The sequence below is a fragment of the Podarcis tiliguerta genome (genome assembly GCF_965153285.1).
Source record: "Podarcis tiliguerta genome assembly, chromosome: 13".
In the NCBI taxonomy this organism is placed as follows: Eukaryota; Metazoa; Chordata; class Lepidosauria; order Squamata; family Lacertidae; genus Podarcis; species Podarcis tiliguerta.
In genome coordinates, this window is record NC_139546.1 from 12,335,127 (window position 1) to 12,359,728 (window position 24,602).

Here is a 24,602-nt window from a genome sequence, read left to right on the forward strand (position 1 = left end):
GCTCCTCGCCCCTTTGTGGTTTTTGTAGCTCTGTAGCCAAGAGATCATTTGAGGATCTTACTCACTGTCTTCTGCTGCCCCTCCCAAACTATCTGTGCATATTTGCATTAGGGGGCCCCTCTGTAGTGTTCTAGCAGAAAGCACCGATGCTTTTTCCAGATTTCCTGCTTCTTCCTCCTCTTAAGATTCTTGGCTTCTCGTCTTTTTTCCCGCCCTGCCAGAAAAGTTTGCAACAAACCTCAGTAGGAAGAGCCAGCGGTGGAGAACCGAAAGAAAATAGCAGCAGGTTACAGACACTTCAGGTTACAGACTCTGCTAACCCAGAAATAGTACCTCGGGTTAAGAACTTTGCTTCAGGATGAGAACAGAAATCGTGCAGCAGTGGCACGGCAGCAGCAGGACGCCCTATTAGCTAAAGTGGTGCTTCAGGTTAAGAACAGTTTCAGGTTAAGAACGGACCTCCAGAACGGGGACGCAGGTGGTGCTGTGGGTTAAACCACAGAGCCTAGGACTTGCCGATCAGAAGGTCGGCGGTTCGAATCCCCACGATGGGGTGAGCTCCCGTTGCTCGGTCCCTGCTCCTGCCAACCTAGCAGTTTCAAAACACGTCAAAGTGCAAGTAGATAAATAGGTACCGCTCCGGCGGGAAGGTAAATGGTGTCTCCAGGCGCTGCTCTGGTTTGCCAGAAGCGGCTTAGTCATGCTGGCCACATGACCCGGAAGCTGTACGCCGGCTCCCTCGGCCAATAAAGCGAGATGAGCGCCGCAACCCCAGACTCGGCCACGGCTGGACCTAATGGTCGGGGGTCCCTTTACCTTTAAGGCAAAGAGTGGTGTCTTGTAATCTGGGCAGCCCAAGATTTCCATACACAATCTCCAGGCTTGCACCCCAGGGAGTTCACTTCAGTGTTGCCAATGCAGCAATTTGATTTCACCCTCAGAAGCGCACTCCATTGTTGCTTGAGGCAGCCGGATGCCAACAACAGAATCTGCTACTGTTCTACTGTAAACCATGTCATTTCCTCTGGCCTCGCAGGCCTGAAAGTGATTCAGAAGTTGTGAAAGTCTAGGCTTGATTATTGTGTACTAAGGACTAGGATTCCACACATTTCGTCACTGACTAGATTCGTGCTGTTTCCAAAGAGAATTTCGAAATTCTAATGGCTTTTCAAAATGCAGGCTATTTTTTTTCAAGCGTACAGTGGCAGGGTTGGGAGTTTGCAACACTTTTTATTTATTTTTAATCCTCTTAATCCAGAGAGTGATGGCTGCCTGAGGTTGAAAGGAAAAGGCGCTTTGCACGTGTTTAGAGGCACTCTTTTTCATGTGAACATTTTACATTATGTTTCAGGGGTAGCATTCAGAACAGAGTTCCAGGGCTGAATTCTGGCTCAGATCAAGCACTGGCGAATGGAAGTGTGTTCTTAAGATCGGAAATGTATGTTGGGTTCATCGTGGGTTTTATAGCTGCTCCCATTCCCTTTCTCTCTTCTCTGGGCAGGCCTGACAGACGATGAAGATATCAAGGTGATGCTGAAAGGGTCCCCCTTTTGGAAAGTCAAGGCCAAGCCGGCACAGAAGCAAAGAATATATCGGCTGCAGGAAGATGGAATGACCATCTGGTTTGAGACCCGTTTCAAGAAGGCTTACTCCAAACATGTCTGTAAGTATCTGTGTGTGTCTGTTTGTGTACGTACTCTTCAAATCCAGAGTAGCTGAGCAAATCCGGAATAATTTTAGGAGGTCTAGAAGTGGTAAGCCTTCTAGTTGAAATACTTAAAAATATTGCTGTTTTCTCAAGTACTTTGAACTCGGGACGCTTCCAGATTGTCCCTATTTTCAGGTGGGAACACGTGCCAGCAAATTCAGATTGAGAGGTCAACAAACAGATCAGACATTTTTGCAATAAGGAAACTGCTGGGAAAATGCAGTAGATAACTAATCTCCTTGCAAACAAAGCGTAATGAATATGCTCATTTAATAAGTCAACATTGTCTTATCTCCCTGCAAACAAATCAGGATGAATGCTCAATAAGCAGATCTTCAGCTCTCTTCCTTGTCTCAGGCAACCCAGGGGCGTTAAAAGCCAAAAAGTACAGAATCATAGTGAGGTTTGCGGTGAGGAGAGATGATTGTGACTCAGGAACCCTGGCAGGGGAGAGGACTACTGGGAGGAAATAATTGCATATGTTTATAGTTCCCAAAGACTTTTCTTCTGGTGCTTATTACAGATCAGGAAGCTTAAGGCATATTTATCTTCAGCTAACATTGTGGGGTTTCCTTCCCCTCTGAGATTGCCACCATTATGGAACTATCGTCTTCAAACTAGGGCCCAGTGCTTTTTCCTATTCCCATCCCCTCAATTAGTATATGTTTAAGATATATACTGTACATATTTTTTCTCAGTTTTTCAGAAGAGAGAGGCTGGAAACTGGTGTGCTGTTATATTGATATACAAAGGATATGTTGTGTGCATTGGTGGAAGCAGGCAGCTAAGTAACTGTGCTTTGCATTTTGCCAATTTCACTCGCGGACAGGGAGACTGAGTGGCACAGGCCCACAATGTCTGACCGGGTAGATTTTGACCTGTGTAACTTTAAACAGCTCAGGACCACAAAACCTCAAGGACCGCCTCTTTCCATATGAACCCACCTGGACCCTGAGATCATCTTCTGAGGCCCTTCCTCTCCACAAGAGGGTCGCAACACGAAAATGGGCCTTTTCGGTGGTGGCTCCCTATTTCTGGAATGCTCTCCCCAGGAAGGTTCGGCTGGTGCCTTCATTATACAGCTTTAAGCACTGGGCAAAAATATTCCTCATTCCTCCCCCCCCCCCTGCCTCCGATTGACACCCAATGCTCTTTTAAAATGTTTTGGGGGAAGTGGGGTATTATTGGGTTGTTCTTGATTTTTTTAATTACCAGTATATATTTTGTGATTTTATGTTGTGAATCGCCCTTAAACTTGCGGGTGTAGGGCGATATACTAATAATAATACAGCGGTACCTCGGGTTACAAACGCTTCGGGTTACAGACTCCAGTAGCCCGGAAGTAGTACCTCGGGTTAAGAACTTTACCTCAGGATGAGAACACAAATCGCGCTTTGGCGGCAGTGGGAGGCCGCATTAGCTAAAGTGCTACCAATGAATTAAGTTTGTAACCAGAGGTACCACTGTAATAATAATTAATGACAACAACAACAACCTGCTGCAACAACAACAATTTACTATTTACCGTATTTTTCGCCCTATAGGACGCACTTTTTCCCCTCCAAAAATGAAGGGGAAATCTGTGTGCGTCCTATGGGGCGAATACAGGCTTTCGCTGAAGCTTGGAGAGCAAGAGGGGTAGGTGCGCACCGACCCCTCTCGCTCTCCAGGCTTCAGGAAGCTGTCAGCAAGCCTGGGGAGCCCACAGGAGTTCCCGCAGGGCTCCCTAGGCTGCGGGTAACAGCCTGCCGCCCGGCGTGCGGGGCGCCCTGAAGCAGAGTGCGCCGGGCAGACATCCGCAGCGTGGGGAGCCCTGCGGGAGTTCTCGCAGGGTTCCCTAGTCTGCGGATAGCAGACATCGGCCAGCCCCACAAGCTCGGGGGCAGCGGGGAGGCGCAGCGCCGCCATCCCGCTGTTCCCGACCTGGTTTTGGGGGGGAAATAAAGGAAAAAATTTTTTGCTTTATTTCCCCCCAAAAAAACTAGGTGCGTCCTATGGGTTTCCCAAGCCACTCTGGGTGGCTCCCAACAGAATATTAATATTAATAACAATAACAATAAAAGTGATAAAACATTAAACATTAAAAACTTCCCTAAACAGGGCTGCCTTCAGATGTCATCTAAAAGTCAGATAGTTGTTTATTTCCTTGACGTCTAATGTCAAGCAAAAGCACAGTCTGTGTACAAATGCATACAACACGCAATGGAGAGGTCCATTTTCAGCACAAACGGATTATAACTTTCTTCCTTGAATCCGCCTTAGATTGGCAACTAAAAATTGGGACAGGGATGACTTAGGGGTGATGTCGTGTGTACAGCACATTGTCACACAGTGAGTACATGTCCTAAGGGTCCTGAAAGCCTGTCTTGCACTGCAGGAGATGGAAAAACTATGCATTCAGGTGTGGTTGCGACCATGTTTGAACAGCCACTGCTACGGGGCAACAGAGAAATCTGTATTTACAGTGCGTCAGGCCGGTGATCCATTAAGCTGAGTACACTTGACTAGTAACAGCTCTCCATGGTTTCGGAAAAGCAGACATTTCCAGTCCCACCCAGAGACGCCAGGGACAATAATGATTAAATTTATTGCCCACTCTTTCACCAGGTGGGTTATATCAATTTAAAATTCAGAGATAAGAACAATTTGCAGTCACAGGAATAAGGTGGGTCCCTAGCACACTGTAGAAATAAGGATGACAAGGAAGAGAATGGGGGTAAGTTTTAATTAATTCATTCTCTAAGGAAGTTATGAGGGATGCGGGTGGCGCTGTGGGTTAAACCACAGAGCCTAGGACTTGCCGATCAGAAGGTCGGCAGTTCGAATCCCTGCGACGGGGTGAGCTCCCGTTGCTCGGTCCCTGCTCCTGCCAACCTAGCAGTTCGAAAGCACGTCAAAGTGCAAGTAGATAAATAGGTACCGCTCCGGCGGGAAGGTAAACGGCGTTTCCGTGCGCTGCTCTGGTTCTCCAGAAACGGCTTAATCATGCTGGCCACATGACTCAGAAGCTGTATGCCGGCTCCCTCGGCCAATAAAGCAAGATGAGCGCCGCAACCCCAGAGTCGGCCACGACTGGACCTAATGGTCAGGGGTCCCTTTACCTTTACCTAAGGAAGTTATACCTATCCCCCCATTCAACGGTGTGGAAAGCAACAAGAATAGATGTCTGAAAGAAGAGAATTAATCAGTGGGTGTAAGAAACAAACAAACAAATCTATGGAAGTACGTAGAACGAGTGGCCAGCATTGTGTGCACATAGGTTGCAAGAAGGTGGAATAGTAACATAAAGAAAAAGTATTTTGAAAAACTTATGTGGACATGGCAAAGATGACAGCAAAGTCGAGTTCAAGGGATGAAATGGACCTGAAAGAATAAACTCCCTATTTGGGCATCTTGAAATATTGCACGTTAAATGGAATCATGGGCAGGATTAGGTTTTGAGCAACAGATGGACAACAAAATATACAGTGGTGCCTCAGGTTACATACGCTTCAGGTTACAGACTCTGCTAACCCAGAAAGTGCTTCAGGTTAAGAACTTTGCTTCAGGATGAGAACAGAAATTGTGCTGCAGTGGCGCGGCAGCAGCAAGAGGCCCCATTAGCTAAAGTGGTGCTTCAGGTTAAGAACAGTTTCAGGTTAAGAACGGACCTCCGGAATGAATTAAGTGCTTACCCCAAGGTACCACTGTAATAGCAATGGAAGAACTGTGGAATAGATAAAATTATAATGCAGCAAAGAAGAATGGGAATAACAACACCATGGAAGTCAACTTTTAAATTATGGATTAAATCTGATATTTGTTAAGAGAAATTGGAACTCAATAAAAATTCATTGGCCGGGGGCGGAGGGAGCAACAGGGTGGGTCCTGAAAACACACAGCACGAGGCGTGTTTTCAGCATTTGCTGAAGGCCTCATAGTGAAGGTGCCAGGTGTGAGGAGGGAATTCCACAATTTAGGGGCTGCCACAGAGACTGCCTTCTTATAGGTCACCACCCCACAACCTCGAAGGAAGTAGAACTACCAAGAGGGTCTTCTCTGCTGATCTGAACACCCAAGAAGGTCTATAGGGTGGCGCTGTGGTCTAGACCACTGAGCCTCTTGGGCTTGCCGTTCAGAAGGTTGGCGGTTCGAATCCCCGCAAAGGAGTGAGCTGCTGTTGCTCTGTCCCAGCTCCTGCCAACCTAGCAGTTCGAAAGCTCACCAGTGCAAGTAGATAAATAGATAGCAATGCGGCGGTAAACGGCGTTCCGTGCGCTTTGGCACTCCTCATGGTGTCCCGTTGTGCCAGAAGCGGTTTAGTCCTGCTGGCCACATGACCCGTAAAGCTGTCTATGGACAAACGCCGGCTCCCTCGGCCTGAAAGTGAGATGAGCGCCTCAACCCCATAGTCACCTTTGACTGGACTTAACCATCCAGGGGTCCTTAACCGTTACCTTTTATAGGGTTTCAACCTGGGACTCAAGGCAGATGCGCACAAGGCAGATGCTCTGTCGCTGATCTACAGCCCTGCTTTGATTCCCCTGTTATCGTTTCTCTGCAAGTGGGAACAGCTTGCTAGACTTTTTGTCTCGCCTGGGATTAAAACGATTAAAAACGAAATTGGCATCAGATCATCTTGTGCAAGCATTTTATGCTGTGCCCCTCTCTGCCTGTCCATCACCAGGGCTTCGGATTTCTGTTTAGTTTATAAGTCGGATATGAATCCTATATGGAACTCTGAAAGGATGGGGCTTGAGAGACGCAGCATTTTGTGCCACTTTTGCCAGAGATTAGTTATTGGCATCAGCGAAGGGGAGGTTGCAGAGGTTCAAAAGGTGAATTCCTTAAGCCGCGTGGTAGCATGCAGGCCGACAAGAACTAAATGCATGGAGGGCTGGTATTCCTTTTTTCCTCCTCAACTCCCAAATGGTTTTGTAATGTGCAACAACCATGGCCCTTACGTTCTGCCATAGGATGTGGGTTGTGATGTGGGTTTTAAAAATAAATAAATAAATGAATACAGTGGTACCTCAGGTTACATACGCTTCAGGTTACATACGCTTCAGGTTACAGACTCTGCTAACCCAGAAATAGTGCTTCAGGTTAAGAACTTCGCTTCAGGATGAGAACAGAAATAGTGCTCCGGCAGCGTGGCGGAAGCAGGAGGCCCCATTAGCTGAAGTGGTGCTTCAGGTTAAGAAGAGTTTCAGGTTAAGAATGGACCTCCGGATCGAATTAAGTACTTAACCTGAGGTACCACTGTAATTGGATTTTTTTTTTCTGGGAAGTTTAACTTAGATTGCATAGAGCAACGTGGCTGCACTGAGGGGAGCACACTACCTTGTGTCCGGGTGGAGCGAGGTGAAAACAAAACACAGGGAAATGTTCTGTTACTGGATGTCAGGGCGGGGAAGAGAGAGAGAGAAAGATAACAAGACTCAGAGAAAGAATGGAAGAGAATAACAGGAAACTGCACAATGTTTGCAACAGCTAAACAGCATTTTCAAAGAAAGGGTATCAGTTTCAGGGATGACATAGAGGCTGGTTATGTTCTATGCGCTGAACAAATAAGTATAGAAGGATCTGATGTTGGGAGAAGGGCCTGGTTGCTATACAGATAGCAGGTGCAAGAGTCCCAATCTGTGGCACAGTGGAGAGGAAAGGATCACAGCCACTCTCCCTTGCCGAGGTCCTGATCCGGAGCAAGCGCCCCATCCCACACAGCACCTGCCATTTACTTTTTCAGAGCCATTCGCCCGATTTCCTGTTTCACGGATGGCGTCTCTCGTTCGGTTCTCAGATTGCTGAGTGGTTTGAAATGCAACTGATGCAGGCACCTATTGGATAGTGCCGGTGACGTCACTGATGACAAGAGATGCAGTCCTGCTCCCACAAAATTGTACAGTGCTACCTCAGGTTAAGTACTTAATTTGTTCCGGAGGTCCGTTCTTAACCTGAAACTGTTCTTAACCTGAAGCACTACTTTAGCTAATGTGGCCTCCTGCTGCCGCCGCGCCGCTGCAGCACAATTTCTGTTCTCATCCTGAAGCAAAGTTCTTTACCTGAAGCACTATTTCTGGGTTAGCGGAGTCTGTAACCTGAAGCGTATGTAACCTGAGGTACCACTGTAATGGGTTTGGAGGGTCTTTTTGTTGCTAATTTTGAAAATGTACTTTAACGTCATTTTTGGCCCCGGAGCTGTGTTCACCCTTGGCCAACCCTCCAGGGCTGTGTGTGTGTGTGTCTGGAAAGAGCGGCATTAAAAATAACTGTGACCAAGCCCTAAGCTCAGCTTGAGTGACTGCATGGCAGAGGCAAAGTTTGAACCTAGTGCCTCGCCCAAAGCAGGAAATACTTGCTCCTTGAACCCGACTTCAACTTTCAGTTACTTACGGCTCATTAACACTTAAGTCAGGGTGTGGTGCAAGAGAAGGTGTGGGTTGGTTGGTTTTCCTTGGTTGTCCACCCCACACAACCCCCAGAGACAATAGAGTTAGGAACAGAATGGAATTTGAAAGCTTGTTTTGGGATGGGTTGGTGCAAGAAGAATTTGCGGACAAACGAGTACTGTAAAATGTCGTTTAGCAACTTGCTTTGAGGGTTTCCGTGTGTGATTTTGTAAGTGTGTGCAGGCACGTGCAATGAGAGCCCTCCCCACTCCTGCCGTGTCTCTCGGTTAGAGGGCAGAGGGAGGAGCGATATTGGTCCAGTAAAATAGCCTTTTTGCAAATTCGCTGCTTTTAAAATGAGGGAGATGTATCCCAGTACAGTGGTACCCCGCAAGACGAATGCCTCGCAAGACGGAAAACCCGCTAGACGAAAGGGTTTTCCGTTTTTCGATGCGCTTCGCAGGACGAATTTCCCTATTGTCTTGCGAGTCTTGAGATTTTTTTTCGCTCCCCACCCCCTTTTTCTAAGCCGCTAAACCGCTAATAGCCTTTTAGCAGCTAATCTGCTAATCCCTTAAGACTTTAATAGCCGCTAAACCGCTAATAGCGCTAATCCGCTAATAGGGTTGCTTCGCAAGATGAAAAAACCGCTAGACGAAGAGACTCGCAGAACGAATTAATTTCATCTTGCGAGGCACCACTGTATAGTCGTACCTTGGAAGTCGAACACCTTAGTTCCTGAACGTTTTGGCTCCTGAATGTTGCAAACCGGGGAGTGAGTGTTCCGGTTTGCGAACTATTTTCGGAAGCCGAACATCCAACGGGGCTTCTGATTGGCTGCGGCAGATTCCTGCAGCCAATCGGAAGCCATGCTTTGGTTTCCGAATGTTTTGGTAGCCGAACAGGCTTCCGGAACGGATTCTGTATGGGACATACATATGGGATCCCCGTATGGGACAGCTGCATATTCCTGCATTGAAGGGGGCTGGACTAGATGTCCTTTAGGGTCCTGTCAGGGAACTGCCATCAGAGCCAGAGGAGAGGGAGGGCTCCAGAGGGATTCCAGAGAGCGTCCCGGGAGGGAGAGAAGCAGCACATCTTCTGGGGAAGGAAATCAGCGTAGCACCAGTGGAGGAGGGGGGCAGATGGGGGAATTGGCGAGGTGGCTCAAAGACTCCTCGCCAGGGACCAGCCGGGAGAGCACGGGTCCTCCGATGCCCACACCCTCCCTGCGCAGAAGGCTTCCGTGCAGGGAGGGTAGGCGGAGACTAGGCGTCAAAGAACTTTTATGCTGGAAGAAGTTCAAGAAACGCCCACTGACGGATTCTGCCAGCGATTGAGACAGACACGGGCGAGTGGCTGTCCAGACAGAAAGGGTTCACTCAGGCAACCCACCCAGGTGTGGCGCCGATTTACGCACGAGCAACCCCTAGAACCATTACAGGTCCCTTCCAACACTACAATTCTGTGATCTATGAAAAGGCAATTTGGATTTTTTTAAAAAAAATTGTGGATTGCCAAGAGCATTAAAGAGCAGGTTTTAGGTTGGTTGAGTCCTAATAAAGCCCTGGGCCCTTTGGGTGAAGCATGGGTAATTAATAATCATAATATAATTCTGACTGAGAGTGTTTCAGACTACCTGTTTTATTGAGCATTTGCCTGAATTGTGTGCAAGGAGGCTAGATGATGTTGTGTCAAAGCAAGTGCTGTCCTGTACTGCATTTCCTTATTGCAAAAAGGCTAATCTTTTGAACAGGGTTAATTTGATTTAAATCAAATTGATTTAAATCACAATTTAAATCACTAGTTGGTAAGACTTGATTTTAATCTTAATATTTACAACCAGATGAAGGTTTCATTTTTGGAATAATAAATTTTCAGAGTAGTTTTTACAGTTACAGTATATCAGAAATTACTGATTTGGTTGTACTATTAGAAATACATAGACATAATTATGAAATTATTTTGAGGTTTAGTAAGTTAACTGTTTATACTTAGCTTTTCTGCTGTACTTTATTCGAAGGAGAAAAATAATCATTTCCTTAATAACTAAACAATTTATTTAACTAAAACAATAGCATTATAGCATATGTATCCATGTTTGTTAACTGAAGTGGTTAAACAATTAAAAAACAAAACTCAGACTTGAGTTTTGGCGAACATGAAAAACTTAAAACAAACCCTTATTTCCTGATTAAAAGCCTTTGGTCTACAATGTAACTTAAATAGAAAACTATATTTAGAAATATAGTTTCATCCGAAAGCATTTTGCTTTAAAAATGTAATTTAAATTTTAAAAATCCGATTTTGTTGATTTTTTTTTTAAAAAAAGACATTGATTTTTATCCACCCTGCTTTTGAAGAAGCAGGTTTCTTGCACAGTGCCTCCCAATCACCTCTAATTTGCCAGTATGCGATCAAATTCTGCCCCCAAACAGTGGCAATGTGGCCCTGAGCTGCAGCACTTTTTAAAGTGATGTTGCTAAGACTTGAGTTTGGAGATCGGAACTGGATTGTTAACTTTAAACCAACAGCCTTGCTTCGTGCACCAAAGTGATCAAGCCTGAAGCATGGGATCTTGTTCTGTCCCTGATTTCTGTACGCAGTCCTGCATCCCTGTCTTGTCTTCCAGTCTCCATCCTACACATCGAAAGCGTGCGAGAAGGTTATCAGTCGGAGGGGCTTCGAAAATTCGGCGGCTCTTTCCCTGAGCAGCAATGTTTCACCATTGTCTTCAGGGGCAAGAGGAAAAACCTGGACCTAGCTGCCCGGAGTGTGGATGATGCTCAGCGATGGGTGCGAGGGCTCACAAAACTGATGGCCAGAGGCGAAGCCATGAGCCAGCGAGAGAAGCTCGAACAATATCCTTTCTGTTCAAGCCGCTTGAGCGCAGCGATTGCGTCAGTCCTTAGGCGCCAGGAAACATAAATCAAATAACTTAAAGATTTGCTGCTGTTTCATTGACACCTTATTTTGGCCGCCTGAGGCGGTTGCCTCAGTCTGCCACAAAGAAGGGCCGGCCTGCAGCTTTTGGTACAGGAAAGAGCTTTAGCGACAAAGCCCAGACAACAAGGCTTTAAATGGTTTGTGGAACCGCATTTGGAGAAGGTTCCTAGAAGGTGAGATCAGAGCTTGTTTAAATCTGTGAGCTGGTAGTGTATTGGAGGTACAGTGGTACCTTGATTCTCGAACATACCGTATTTTTTGCTCCATAAGGCGCTCCGGACCATAGGGCGCACCTAGTTTTTAGGGGGGGAAATCAAGAAAAAAAATCTTACCCCCCCCCCCCCCGCCTTTAATTTTTGGAGGGGAAAAAGTGCATCCTATAGAGTGAAAAATACGGTAATCCGTTCCAGAAGACTTTTCAACGTTCAAAAACCGAGGCGCAAAGGGCTGGCTGCAAATGCATTTGCGAAAATCAAAAAACATGAAGCCGTTTGACTTCCAAGGTGCATTCGAAAACGGAAGCATTTACTTCCGGGTTTTTGGTGTTCGGGTTCCGACAACAGAGACGTTTGAGAACCGAGGTACCACTCTATACTAATGGAGAGAAATTCAGATCTCTCTCTCTGAACTTGAAATTCCACTACTTTTAACTTCCTTGGTAAAAATAAGAACATGAAAGTTTACAGTAGTTGTTTTCAGTTTTTTTGTCTGAGGAATCCCTGTCATACTTTGCGTTTGCCTGCAAAACCCTAATCCCCTTTCCTTGCTCCCCTCAAGCAAAGTTTTCAAAAATCCCCTTACTAAAGCCCCATTCAAGACGCCCTTCTTGTTGCACATTCATGATGATTTCTGCTCATGATGCTATTGGGGCAGTCACACACATCCCACTTTTGATACTGTTTGAGGCTGCACAGGTTCTGGGGCAGTCACACTGCTTCATTCCCAGTCGGTGAACATCCCGTAACTTACTGCTGAGGTCCCGTAACTGGTTTATTTTTGTCCCACTTTTTAGTTGCGCTTTAGCACTTCTGGACAGCAATCTTGTGGTAGCGTTAGGGAAGCATCACAGAGCGAACTAAAGCAGAATAAATCCACCCATTAATGCATTCTTATTGTGCCCAGGACATGTTTGCAGAATACAGCCACAATAAAACACCCGTCTGGGAGGGGCCCTAAATTTATTTAACCATTGCAAAATGCAAAGTTAAATTCCTACTTTAATTCTTAATTATAACTTGAATGAAATCATTGAAAGTGAAGTGCTTGATGTGGGAGGTTGTGAAATTTCATGGAACCCCTGTGAGATGCAAACAGAAGCCAAAACATTCATCATGGTTGGAAAACACTGACCAAGGTAGTAATTTTAGTATTTATCTCAAATCCAATTAGGTCCCTAAATGTATGTGCTAGGATATTGTTCTCTTTTACAAATGACCAGTAAAGTCGTACCTTGGATCTCGGAACACCTTGCAAGTCAAACGTTTTGGATCCCGAATGCCACAAACCCAGAACTGACTGTTCTGGTTTGTGAATGTTCTTTGGAACCCGAATGTCTGATCCGGCGTCCAATTGGCTGCAGGAAGTTCCTGCAGCCAATCAGAAGCTGTGCCTTGGTTTCCAAACGTTTTGGAAGTCGAACAGACTTCTGGAACGGATTCCGTTTGACTTCTGAGGTACCACTGGAGTTCTGAATACGAGTCTGGACATTCTAATCGAAGCATTTTCAAAACATTACCAAAGCTAATACCTCCTTGCAAGACCTTAGCTCCAGGAAATTTGTTTTTTGTCTAAGGCTGAAGGGTTCCCGATTCTGCAATAATTCCCCTCATAATAATTCTCCCTGGGTGTAGACGTGTTACCTTAGTTCCCGGGGATGGTGCCTCCGTTTTCCTTTTGTTCTTTCCTTACATCAGGTTCTACTTGGATCCATGACATCTTGCACCAGGCTGACAAGAACAAAGACAATAAGATGAGCTTCAAAGAAATCAAAAACATGCTGCGGATGATAAACATAGACATGAACGACATCTACGCCTACAGGCTCTTCAAGGTACTTCCTGTCCTTGTACGCTAGACGCCATCTTGCCTCCAACTTCAGAACCTCCTTGGCTCTAGCTGCACACTTCCTCGGTTAGACGAAGGGTGCTCTGTCTCTAAGGTAAAGAGACACAGGTGGCGCTGTGGTCTAAACCACTGAGCCTCTTGCGCTTGCTGATCGGAAGTTCGGCGGTTCGAATCCCCGCGACGGAGTGAGCTCCCGTTGCTCTGTCCCAGCTCCTGCCAACCTAGCAGTTTGAAAGCACACCAGTGCAAGTAGATAAATAGGTACCGCTCTGGTGGGAAGGTAACAGTGTTTCCATGCGCTCTGGTTTCCGTCACGGTGTCCCGTTGCACCAGAAGCGGTTTAGTCCTGCTGGCCACATAACCCGGAAAGCTGTCTGTGGACAAACGCCAGCTCCCTTGGCCTGAAAGCGAGATGAGCGCCGCAACCCCATAGTCGCCTTTGACTGGACTTAACCATCCAGTGGTCTTTTACCTTATTTTTTTTCTTTTTTTGCTCTGTCTCTCTTGCAAACACACTCTATGCTTTCCCATCTCCCCCGCTGCCAGTTTTGCCTTTATGAGATGTCAACACTTTTAGAATAATGGTAGATGAGAGCCCTGCAGCCAAATTTTTGGCTGATTCTTTCGGGCCAATATCTGAACTTCTGCCTTTCCTCCCGGAACAGTCTCTCGGGTTTCCTCTGGCCTTCTTTGCGACGAGGAAAATAATTTCTAGCTGCTGTGGAAAGGCAGGGGCGGCTTAGTCTGAGGAAGGACCACATTCCTCAGCGTGAGGCAGAAAGGACGAGGGAGAGACTTAAAAATTATTATACAGTGAAAGCAGGGGATTATCCAGATGAGAACATTGGCAGGATTGTTGTAATAACCTGCAGTTTTATAAGAGTATATATTTAAAGCAAATGAACAAATTTGGACACGCAGAAAATATTAAAAATCATTTTAAGGAACCGCAGAAAGAGGGGGGAGGGAAGTCGAATTTTGAAATGTTAAAATGATTGTAAAATTATTAAAATGTATAAAATTGAAAATGATAAATAAAATAATTGAAAAATAAAAGAGTAGAAGTTGGAAAGAAAGAAAGAGAGAGAAAGAAAGAAAGAAAGAAAGAAAGAAAGAAAGAAAGAAAGAAAACAAGCGAGCAGGGGAGATGGCAACTGCCACTTTGGGTTGAATTATCTGCTGTGTGAGTCTTGCCCTCATCCCTTCTCAGGCCGGCTTGCCAATCAGAAGGTCGGCGGTTCGAATCCCGTGACAGGATGAGCTCCCATTGCTCGGTCCCTGCTCCTGCCAACCTAGTAGTTCGAAAGCAGGTCAAAGTGCAAGTAGATAAATAGGTACCGCTCCAGCGGGAAGGTAAACAGCGTTTCCGTGCGCTGCTCTGGTTCGCCAGAAGATGCTTAGTCATGCTGGCCACATGACCCGGAAGCTGTACGCCGGCTCCCTCAGCCAGTAAAGCGAGATGAGCTCCGCAACCCCAGAGTTGTCCACGACTGGACCTAATGGTCAGGGGTCCCTTTACCTTTACCTTTACTTCTTCCCCAGGCTGTTTCTCTCTGCCAGCTGTCTCTTTCTGGGAGCAGAGTAGGCTCAACTAGTCAGAGCCAGAGGCACCAGAATAGACCCTGGTCCTCAACTTGGAGCCAGCCCTCAGCTGTTTCTGACCTGAAACTTAGCAAGTAGGGAGAGAGGCTCCCTGAGCCATGCAGCTCCCAAGCCTGGTCAGGTCTCGGGGGGCAGAAGCAGCATCTGGACTTGGGCCTGGAATCTACCTGGAAGACGGCATAGCTGCTTCCCTATTGGTTGCATGTGTTCCTACCGCCTCACTTTAGTTGGAAGCGGCATTCTGGTTGACGTTTGTCAACCAGGACAGTCCTGCACAGAACACACTGCAGCAGTCACTTATAGAGCTGTGATGGGCAAGGAGGATGTCAGATGCTCTCTGGCCTGCCTTATCTCACTTGCTGGGTTGTTAATCCAGGACTTCAGTACAACAGTCTGGTCTAAGCACCCTTGACGATGGTTTTGCAGCCTTATCTTCTCCCAGAGCCCTAGAGTGGGGGCTTCCTCTTCCCTCTGCATTTTTATAGTCCTTTCCCCCGTATTGTTGCCTATAATAATCTGGCTTCTGGTAACAGGCACCTTAACGCCGGATCCTAATGCCTGTTATACAGTCGTACCTTGGTTCTCAAACGAAATCCCTTCTGGAAGTCGGTTCCGAAAACGTTTGAAAAACAAGGTGTGGCTTCCGATTGGCTGCAGGAGCTTCCTGCACTCAACCGGAAGCTGTGTTGGACATTCGGCTTCCAAAAAACGTTAGCAAACTGGAACACTCACTTTTGGGTTTGTGGCATTTGGGCACCAAAACGTTTGAGAACTAAGGTGTTCAAAGACCAAGGTATGACTGTATTCCACCTCAGTACTTTTCATAGCTGTTCCTTTCAGTGCCTAGAAACACCAAAATAAATTACAGTGGTACCTCAGGTTACATACGCTTCAGGTTACATATGCTTCAGGTTACAGATTCTGCTAACCCAGAAATAGTACCTCAGGTTAAGAACTTTGCTTCAGGATGAGAACAGAAATCGTGCTCCGGCAGCGCTGCAGCAGTGGGTGGCCCCATTAGCTAAAGTGGTGCTTCAGGTTAAGAACAGATTCAGGTTAAGAGCAGACCTCCGGAACGAATTAAGTACTTAACCTGAGGTACCACTGTATGTACACTAAATCCAGATTCACACATTTTGTACTCTTTGCAGAATTTCCATTTATTTCTTCCACCCCTCCTTTAAAAAACAACAACAACAACACACAGCTCTGTCTCCATCCAAGCTTATCAGTTGCTATTTCCTCTCATCCATCTACCCCTGGCAATTTACTTAACTGCTCCTTCACTCCTTCATTTAGGAGTGTGACAGATCAAACAACGATCGCTTGGAGGAATATGAGATTGAGGAGTTCTGCACACGGCTGATGGCGCGTCCTGAGTTGGAGGAGATCTTTCGCCGTTACTCGGGCGAGGACCGCGTACTGTCGTCCGAGGAGCTGCAGGAATTTCTCCGCGACCAGGGCGAGGAAGCCAGCTTGCAGCGGGCTCATGAAATCATCCAGACTTTTGAGCTGAACGAGAAAGGTATGAACCCAATGCGCACACCTCAAGGTTATGGCGGAACACTTTCTAGCATGGTTATAATTGTCATGAATGCAGTGCCCTTGTTGTGTTGATGCATTGCAAGCACATCCAGGAAGAACATGCAGGTTAAGGAGCTGAAATCCAAAAAAATCTCTCTTGGGACTGATGTTTCACCTAAGAGAAGACTTTCATGGGTTGCATGAACATTGTTATTTTTGTGGAGAAATAAGAGCAATCTGGTTTTATCTCTGATTTTCTCTCCCCTGCCCCTCACCCTCCCATTCTCAGTCGCATTATGGTAAAGGAACCCCTGACCATTAGGTCCAGTCGTGACCAACTCTGGGGTTGCGGCGCTCAACTTGCTTTATTGGCCGAGGGAGCCGGCGTACAGCTTCCGGGTCATGTGGCCAGCATGACTAAGCCGCTTCTGGCGAACCAGAGCAGCACACGGAAACGCCGTTTACCTTCCCACCGGAACGGTACCTATTTATCTACTTGCACTTTGATGTGCTTTTGAACTACTAGGTTGGCAGGAGCAGGGACTGAGCAATGGGAGCTCACTCCATCACGGGGATTTGAACCACCAACCTTCTGATTCGCAAGCCCTAGGCTCTGTGGTTTAACCCACAGCGCCACCCGTGTCCCTTTCAGTCGCATTGCTTCTCTGCAAAAAACACAGCTCTTCCTCTCTACCCCCTTTGCAAAACCACACCCTAGGTCAGTGGTTTTCAAAGGGTGTGTCTCACCACACTGCTGTGGCAGGAGAGGATGGCAGGAGTGGGAAGATTCAAGGACAATCAAAGACACGTTTAAACATTTCAGTGTATACAACCAGGAACAATAGCCATGCCTCTTTTGAAGAGCATTGGCTATTCTTCTGCAGCTCTCCACGACAAGTTGTTGTGAACAGGGATTTTCAGCTCTGACAAATATGAAAGATCAGAAAAGGGGAAGGCTTCTTTGTGTCGATGAGGAGATGAGTTTGTTTGTCTCAAATTAGACCAGGGGTCAGGAAACTAAGGCCCAGGGGCCGGACCAGGCCCAAATGCCTTCAAGACTGTCCATGGATCAGTGTGGGGATTCTGTTTGTTTGGGCTGCGCCATTTCCCCCCCTCTCCCTCACACACACGGCGCCGGCGCCTCCTCCCTCCCTCCTCCTGGCTTCTCCCCACCCTGCCTAGAGGAGGAAGGGGGCTGGGCTGAGCTGGCTGAACGCCATTTTAAGCAGCCCCTCTCTGGAACCAGTCCTTTCGTGCCGCTCATCTTCCCTCCGCCGCTGCCCTGGTGCTCCTGTGGGCCAGAGAGTGGAGCAGACCAGCAGTGGTGGTAGTGGTGGTGGCGGCAGCCCCTGGGAAGGTAAGCGCAGTGGCTGGGGCTGGGAGGTGGGTTGGAGGACGACTTGCCCCCCTTGCCTCTTCTAGCTCCCCCCTCCCGGTGCTGGCTTTCTGGCCCGCCACAAGGTCTGAGGGACAGTGGACCGGCCCAAGGCTAAACTTATTTGCTGACCCCTGAATTAGACCTAATATAAATGAGATTTATATTACACCTCTCATTGAGTCTGTATGCATACATAAGGTACATATGTAAGAAGCTCATTTATGATTATATTTTGGTAATGATTCATGTTCTTATATAGCTGCCTTGTTTTATACTTTCCGGTAGTCCCATGATTACGTTATCAAGTGGTTGTGCTATAAATCAAGCACTGCAAGGAGTTGTTTCTTTTTGTTTTCCATTGTATTTCTTATCAGTGAGAAATTTGGTGTGGTGCAAGCAAATTCTTATTCTGAAAGTGTGGCCCAGAGAAAAAAGTTTGAGAAGCACTGCCCTAGGTCAGCTCTCACCTTGACTACTGCAGTCTTCTTCTTGTCTTCTGCTCTCAGTTTGCCTCTTTCACATCTGCCTAGCATTCTGCTGCTGCCATAATTATTCCCTTTCATTGTTTTGATCATGTGATGCCTCTCCTTAAATCCTGCCTCTGCCTTCTTGTCTGCTCCCAGATCCCGCACAAGCTTCTCACCTTCACCTTTAAAACCTCTGTGGTAGGGGTCAGCAGACTTTTTCAGCAGGGGGGCGGTCCACTGTCCCACAGACCTTGTGGGGGCTGGACTGTATTTTAGAAAAAAAATAATGAACGAATTCCTGTGCTCCACAAATAACCCAGAGATGCATTTTAAATAAAAGCACACATTCTACTCATGTAAAAACACCAGGCAGGCCCCACAAATAACCCAGAGATGCATTTTAAATAAAAAGACACATTCTACTCATGTAAAGAAGAAGAAGAAGAGGAAGAGTTTGGATTTGATATCCCGCCTTTCACTCCCCTTCAGGAGTCTCAAAGCGGCTAACATTCTCCTTTCCCTTCCTCCCCCACAACAAACACTCTGTGAGGTGAGTGGGGCTGAGAGACTTCAGAGAAGTGTGACTGGCCCAAGGTCACCCAGCAGCTGTGTGTGGAGGAGCAGAGACGCGGACCCAGTTCACCAGATTACGAGACTACCGCTCTTTACCACTACACCACACTGGCTCCAACACGCTGATTCCAGGACCGTCCGTGGGTTGGATTTAGATGGCGATTGGGCCGGATCCGGTTCCCGGGCCTTGGTTTGCCTACCCATGCTCTATGGCCTTGTCCTCTCCTTATTTCTCATTTCCCTACCTGGGGCCTTCGCTTCATAGAATTGTTGAGTTGGAAGGGACCCTGTGGGTCATCTAGTCCAACCCCTTGCAGCAGGAATCATTTTGCCCAATGTGGGGCTTGAACCCACGACCCCGAGATTAAGAGTCTCGTACTTAACAACTGAGCTATCCTAGCTTGTCCAGCTTCATCTCCTATAGCTGTCTCAAGGACTCCTGCTTCCTTAAACAATGGTAATCTTTCCTTGATCGGGAACGCGGGTGGCACTGTGGTCTGAACCACTGAACTTCTTGGGCTTGCCGATCAGAAGGTTGGCGGTTCGAATCCCCGTGACGGGGTGAGTCCCATTGCTTTGTCCCAGCTCCTGCCAACCTAGCAGTTCGAAAGCACACCAGTGCAAGTAGATAAATAGGTACTGTTTCGGCGGGAGGTAAACGGTGTTTCCATGCGCTCTGGTTTCCGTCATGGTGTCCTGTTGCTCCAGAAGCGGTTTAGTCATGGTGACCACATGACCCGGAAAGCTGTCTGTGGACAAATGCCGGCTCCCTCGGCCCGAAAGCGAGACGAGCGCCAGAACTCCATAGTCGCCTTTGACTGGACATAACCATCCAACCTTTTTTCTTTTACCTTTCCTTGATCACCCTTCTGCCAGGAACTGCCTCCCAGGACACCTCTGTGATATCGCCTCTCTTCTTTAAAATCCTCCTCAAAACCCACATTTTCCCTAAAGCCTTGGTTGGAGCTGGGAATGCCTAGTCCCGACTGTCTATTATAATGGTGTGTGTGTTTGTGTTTTTCCTCTGAGAGCCAGTGGGGTCCCTGGGAGACCAGGGTTCAAATCGCTGCTCAACCATGTGGTTTGCTGGGTGACCTTGGGCCACTCACAGACTCTCAGCCTAACCTACGGCACAGATTGGTTTTGGGGATTAAAAGAGTTGGGGAGAGACCCTTGTATGCCACCTTGAGCTCCTGGGGCGGGGGGAAATCTGGGATAGAAATGCAACGACTAAATAAATAAATACGACCAAGCCTAAGTACACGTAACTGTAATGATGGCACGTTCTCTCTCTGCTTCCGCCAGCTTTCATCTCTCCCCTGTTGCTATTTTCAGATTGCAAGCCCTTTCGGATAAGGAGTCTGTCACTCCTGTCCTTTGCAAAGCACCATGTCTAGATGGCATTATATAAATAATGACACCACACTGCCCCTGAGTCTTTGGAAAGCTATAATCTGCGTGCCGCCCCATAAAATTGAAGTCCACGGCTCAAAACTACACATTATGGAGAGTATACGTGCTGGTCATTGAAAGCAGCAGCCTCTCCTTTGTCCTCTCTTCCACACGCACACACACAAAAAAGACACAATTTCATCATGCTTTTTTAAAAAAACAAAACGACAACAACAAACACTTCATTGATTTTTCCATATTATAATTACAGCATAATACCTTGCAACGAAAACAGCCGGCACAGCAATAACATCAGTCGAAAGAAACATAACAAGGCAGAGGAATGTAAAGGAGAGGGAGGGACAGAAATTGTGATTATACATAACAGATCACGATGCTTTTGTTTCTCTGCTGTCCTTTCCCCCCACAAAAAACAGACTGCAAAGTCGAGTGGGGTGGTGGAAAAGAAAGTACAATAGCATCCCATGGTCTGTTTTGTTGCATTGCACATTGGTTTGTACAATCATTCTAGATTTGAACCATGGTTTGTATTATCATTCTAGACTTGAACCATGGTTTGTACGATCATTCTAAACTTGAACCATGGTTTGTATTATCATTCTAGACTTTGAACCATGGTTTGTATTATCATTCTAGACTTAAACCATGGTTTGTATGATCATTCTAGACTTGAACCATGGTTTGTACGATCATTCTAAACTTGAACCATGGTTTGTATTATCATTCTAGACTTTGAACCATGGTTTGTATGATAATAATAATATAATAATAAATTTTATTTATACCCCGCCCTCCCCAGCCAAAGCTGGGCTCAGGGCGGCTAACAACAATAAAAACAATCCAACATTCTAAAAACTTTTCACCATGATCATTCTAAACTTTTCACCATGATCATTCTAAACTTGAACCATGGTTTGTATTATCATTCTAGACTTGAACCATGGTTTGTACTATCATTCTAGACTTAAACCATGGTTTGTATTATCATTCTAGACTTTGAACCATGGTTTGTATTATCATTCTAGACTTTGAACCATGGTTTGTACTATCATTCTAGACTTAAACCATGGATTGTACAATCATTCTAGGTCACCAACCATTGTTTGTGAACCATAGTTTTCTTAAGCCAAGAACAAGTGGTGGGAATGAGTCCTCCACTCTTGCCTCTTCCTTTTTCTTGCCACCAGTTGCAGAGTGCGGCATACGATGCTGTGCTGCCCACCTGGCTGCAGGTGTCAAGGGCAGAAGAAACCCCGGGTTGGCAGCAGTGGCAAGCATCTATGCGCCCACGCTTGTGCCCACTGCTACTGGCAACCTGGTGCTTCCTGTGCCCTACCTAGTCCTGGCAAGCAGCAGGACGGCTGCAGCTGGGAGGGGTAGCGTAGGGGCAGCATCTAGCCTCATGCTCCACAACTGCCCGTTGCACATCAGCTTCCAGCATGGAGATCCCGACTGGTAAAAAGCCGGAGTTCCCTGCTGTGTCCAAACAGCAAACCTGGCTTGATGTCGATCAACTAGCCAGAAAAATAAACCAGAGCCCAACAGAGGGACGAACTGGGAAAATAAGCCAGAGACCAACAGAAAGCTAGCGTTTCCCGCTTTGCACATAGCAGGGGGCTCTGGACCAGTGCAAGTCAGGATTTTTGCTTGACACTCAACAACAGGAGGAGAGGAGAATCCCTGCTTTATAAAACAAGGAATCATATTGCAAACTTGGCCTTGTGGAAGAATGAGATGCGGGGAATCTGCTTTCGATAGCTGTTGCATGACCTCCGTATTGTGTATTTTTGGCCTACTTTTACAATGTTTGGAGGCACCATGTATGGGCAACCTTGTCCGGTAGATATTTGTAATTTCAAGGAGTTTCGTGATCTGAAATGGTCATGTTTTCCTGCCTCTGTTTACTTCCCCTCTCTGTCTCTTGTTCTGCTCTTGGATGGCTGAGAGCAGCCTTTAATGTATAATCTGGTGGAAGGAAGAAGTGATAATGCAGGGCACCTTCTGACCTTCTTTGATCTTAGACATTGTTTGGAGGAATGTGCAGTATTGGAAGAGGGGGCTAGCCAATTAATAATCTGCACTGGCTTGCCGGGCAAGGCACGTAGGCTAACAGGTCAGCTATCTATAAATCGGATGGTTTTGGGGCATAGTTCTGTGAAGCTCGTGCACAGACTATAGGCCGTGGGGCTGTGCCAACGAAGGCCGCCTGGGCATAACTGTCAACTTTTCCCCTTTCTTGCGAGGAATCCTATTCGGAAGAAGGAAATTTCCCTTAAAAAAGGGGAAACCTTGACAGCTATGCGCCTGGGGGATAGCCTCACCACTTCTTGAGGGCTTCCCAGTGGCAGAACGAAGCGTTTGCTTGGTAATGTATATAATACGATACGATACGATAATCTTTATTGTCATTGTCCCATACAGAAGAACAAAATTGAAAAATCTACGCAAGACATTCAAAAACCAACAAGCCCAGCTCTCCCAACCTGGTTAGCCCCCTAAAAACTCTGATACTCCATTTTTAAATACAATATACAGTGGTACCTCGGGTTAAGTACTTAATTCGTTCTGGAGGTCCGTACTTAACCTGAAACTGTTCTTAACCTGAAGCAGCACTTTAGCTAATGGGGCCTGCCGCTGCGCCGCCAGAGCACAATTTCTGTTCTCATCCTGAAGCAAAGTTCTTAACCTGAAGCACTATTTCTGGGATTAGCAGCGTCTGTAACCTGAAGCGTATGTAACCTGAAGCGTATGTAACCCGAGGTACCACTGTACTCCCATAGAGACTCCTTATACTGCGTTTAAAACCAAAATCACATTGGGGTAGAAACTGTTTCCCAGGTGGCTAGTCATAGTCTTTATAACCCTGTACTTTCTTCCAGAAGGCTGAATCTGAAAGAGATAATTTCCGGGGTGTGCACTAATGCTTGCTGTTTAGAATAAAACCTTTAATCTTCTCGCTTGTGTTCTGTCTTGCTTCTGAATCTCACTAACATGAACCACCTTGCATTTGGCAAGACGCGCCGTTCTTAGGAAACGAGTACGCTAAAATACGCCGGATGGGTAGAGTCTGAAACTCTCTCCGCTAACCACGTCTTTGTCCCACAGCCAGGCAGCACAATCTCATGATGATGGATGGCTTCATGATGTACCTGCTGTCCTCGGCCGGAGACATCCTCAACCAGGGCCACGCAAAGATATACCAGGACATGACGCAGCCCCTGTGCCATTACTTCATCTCTTCCTCCCATAACACCTACCTGACGCAGAACCAGATTGGAGGCGCCAGTAGCACGGAGGCCTACATCCGGTAAGCAGCTTTTGTGGCCGAAGCAACAGAACAGCTGTAGCCAGAGTGGGTCCCAGTAACTGCTTTCAGATGGCAAGGGGTGCTGGTATACGATACATACAATATCTTTATTGTCATTGTCCCATGCGGAACAATGAAATTGAAAAACTACATAAAACATTCAAAAACCCCTAAAAACTCTGAACCCCATTTTAAAATACACTATACTATAAAGACCCCTTATGCTGCGTTTAGAACCAGAATTGCATTTGCGTAGAAACTGTTTCTCAGGCGGCTAGTCCTGGCCTTTATAACCCTGTACCTTCTTCCAGAAGGCAGAAGCTGAAAGAGATCATTTCCGGGGTGCGTACTATCCTGCGCTATCTCTGCCGCTTTCTTACGGCACCTGGCAGCATACATTTGATCTAAGGTGGGAAGAGTGCACCCAATTATTCTCTCTGCAGTCTTTACAACCCTGGATAGCATTGTTTTTTCCCTGGCCGTACAGCTCCCAAACCACACACAGAGACCATAAGTTAATACGCTCCCCACAGTGCAATGGTAAAATGCCATCAACAGGTCCTTTGAGAGATTGTTTTTCCGGAGGATTCTCAGAAAATATAACCTAATAAAATATAACGGGGATAGGTAAAGGATTCCAGCAAATAATGGTGGGTGCATGGCCATTGGCTGCAACATTTTGGCCAGGGCATGCTGGGAGGCAGTGGGTGAGCTGGAGTGGAGAGAGGAATATGATTGGTTGGTTGGCGGGGCTGCTTTGAACAGGCCAGGAGAAAGGAGGCCACATGCCAAGGCAGGATTACTGAAGGACAACCTGGTACCTGGAGAGAGAACGATGCATTTACCTTTCCTTGGCTCAGGTGATTCCATTAATTATGTGGCCCATCATCCCCGAAGGAGCCCTGCGGAACAATGTGTGGGAAATTGAGCCGTCCCTTGGGTGGGAAGGCACAACCTGTTTACACCTTGAAGTTAGTGGAGCATACTGCGTAAAGTTTGTTCGAAGAGTGCTGGCTAGCACAACACTTGCCTGGCTCCCTATGAGGGGCTGGAGGACTTGAACTCAGCACTCAGGCAGCCAGGACCCGGGCAGCTGTACACCTTGCAGAACTGAGCAACGTCTTGTGCTAAATAGTAACACAGACTCTTCCTTTCTCTCCTTGCGCTTCCTGATGTGCGATTGCATCTCCTACCTGTAAAACAACAACAACAACAACAACAACAACAACAATAATAATAATAATTTATT

The 24,602-nt window shown here is 46.7% G+C and overlaps 1 protein-coding gene across 1 annotated transcript in view; it reads left to right on the plus strand.

Annotated features, from left to right (window-relative positions):
* Window positions 1-24,602, plus strand: part of PLCD3 (phospholipase C delta 3) — an 86,385-nt gene that overhangs the window by 31,670 nt on the left and 30,113 nt on the right. The window contains exons 2-6 of the mRNA XM_083407646.1: window positions 1,502-1,663; window positions 10,712-10,940; window positions 12,946-13,075; window positions 15,991-16,216; window positions 23,152-23,353. Coding sequence (XP_083263772.1) covers window positions 1,502-1,663; window positions 10,712-10,940; window positions 12,946-13,075; window positions 15,991-16,216; window positions 23,152-23,353 — 949 coding nt within the window. The remainder of the gene's footprint in view (window positions 1-1,501; window positions 1,664-10,711; window positions 10,941-12,945; window positions 13,076-15,990; window positions 16,217-23,151; window positions 23,354-24,602) is intronic.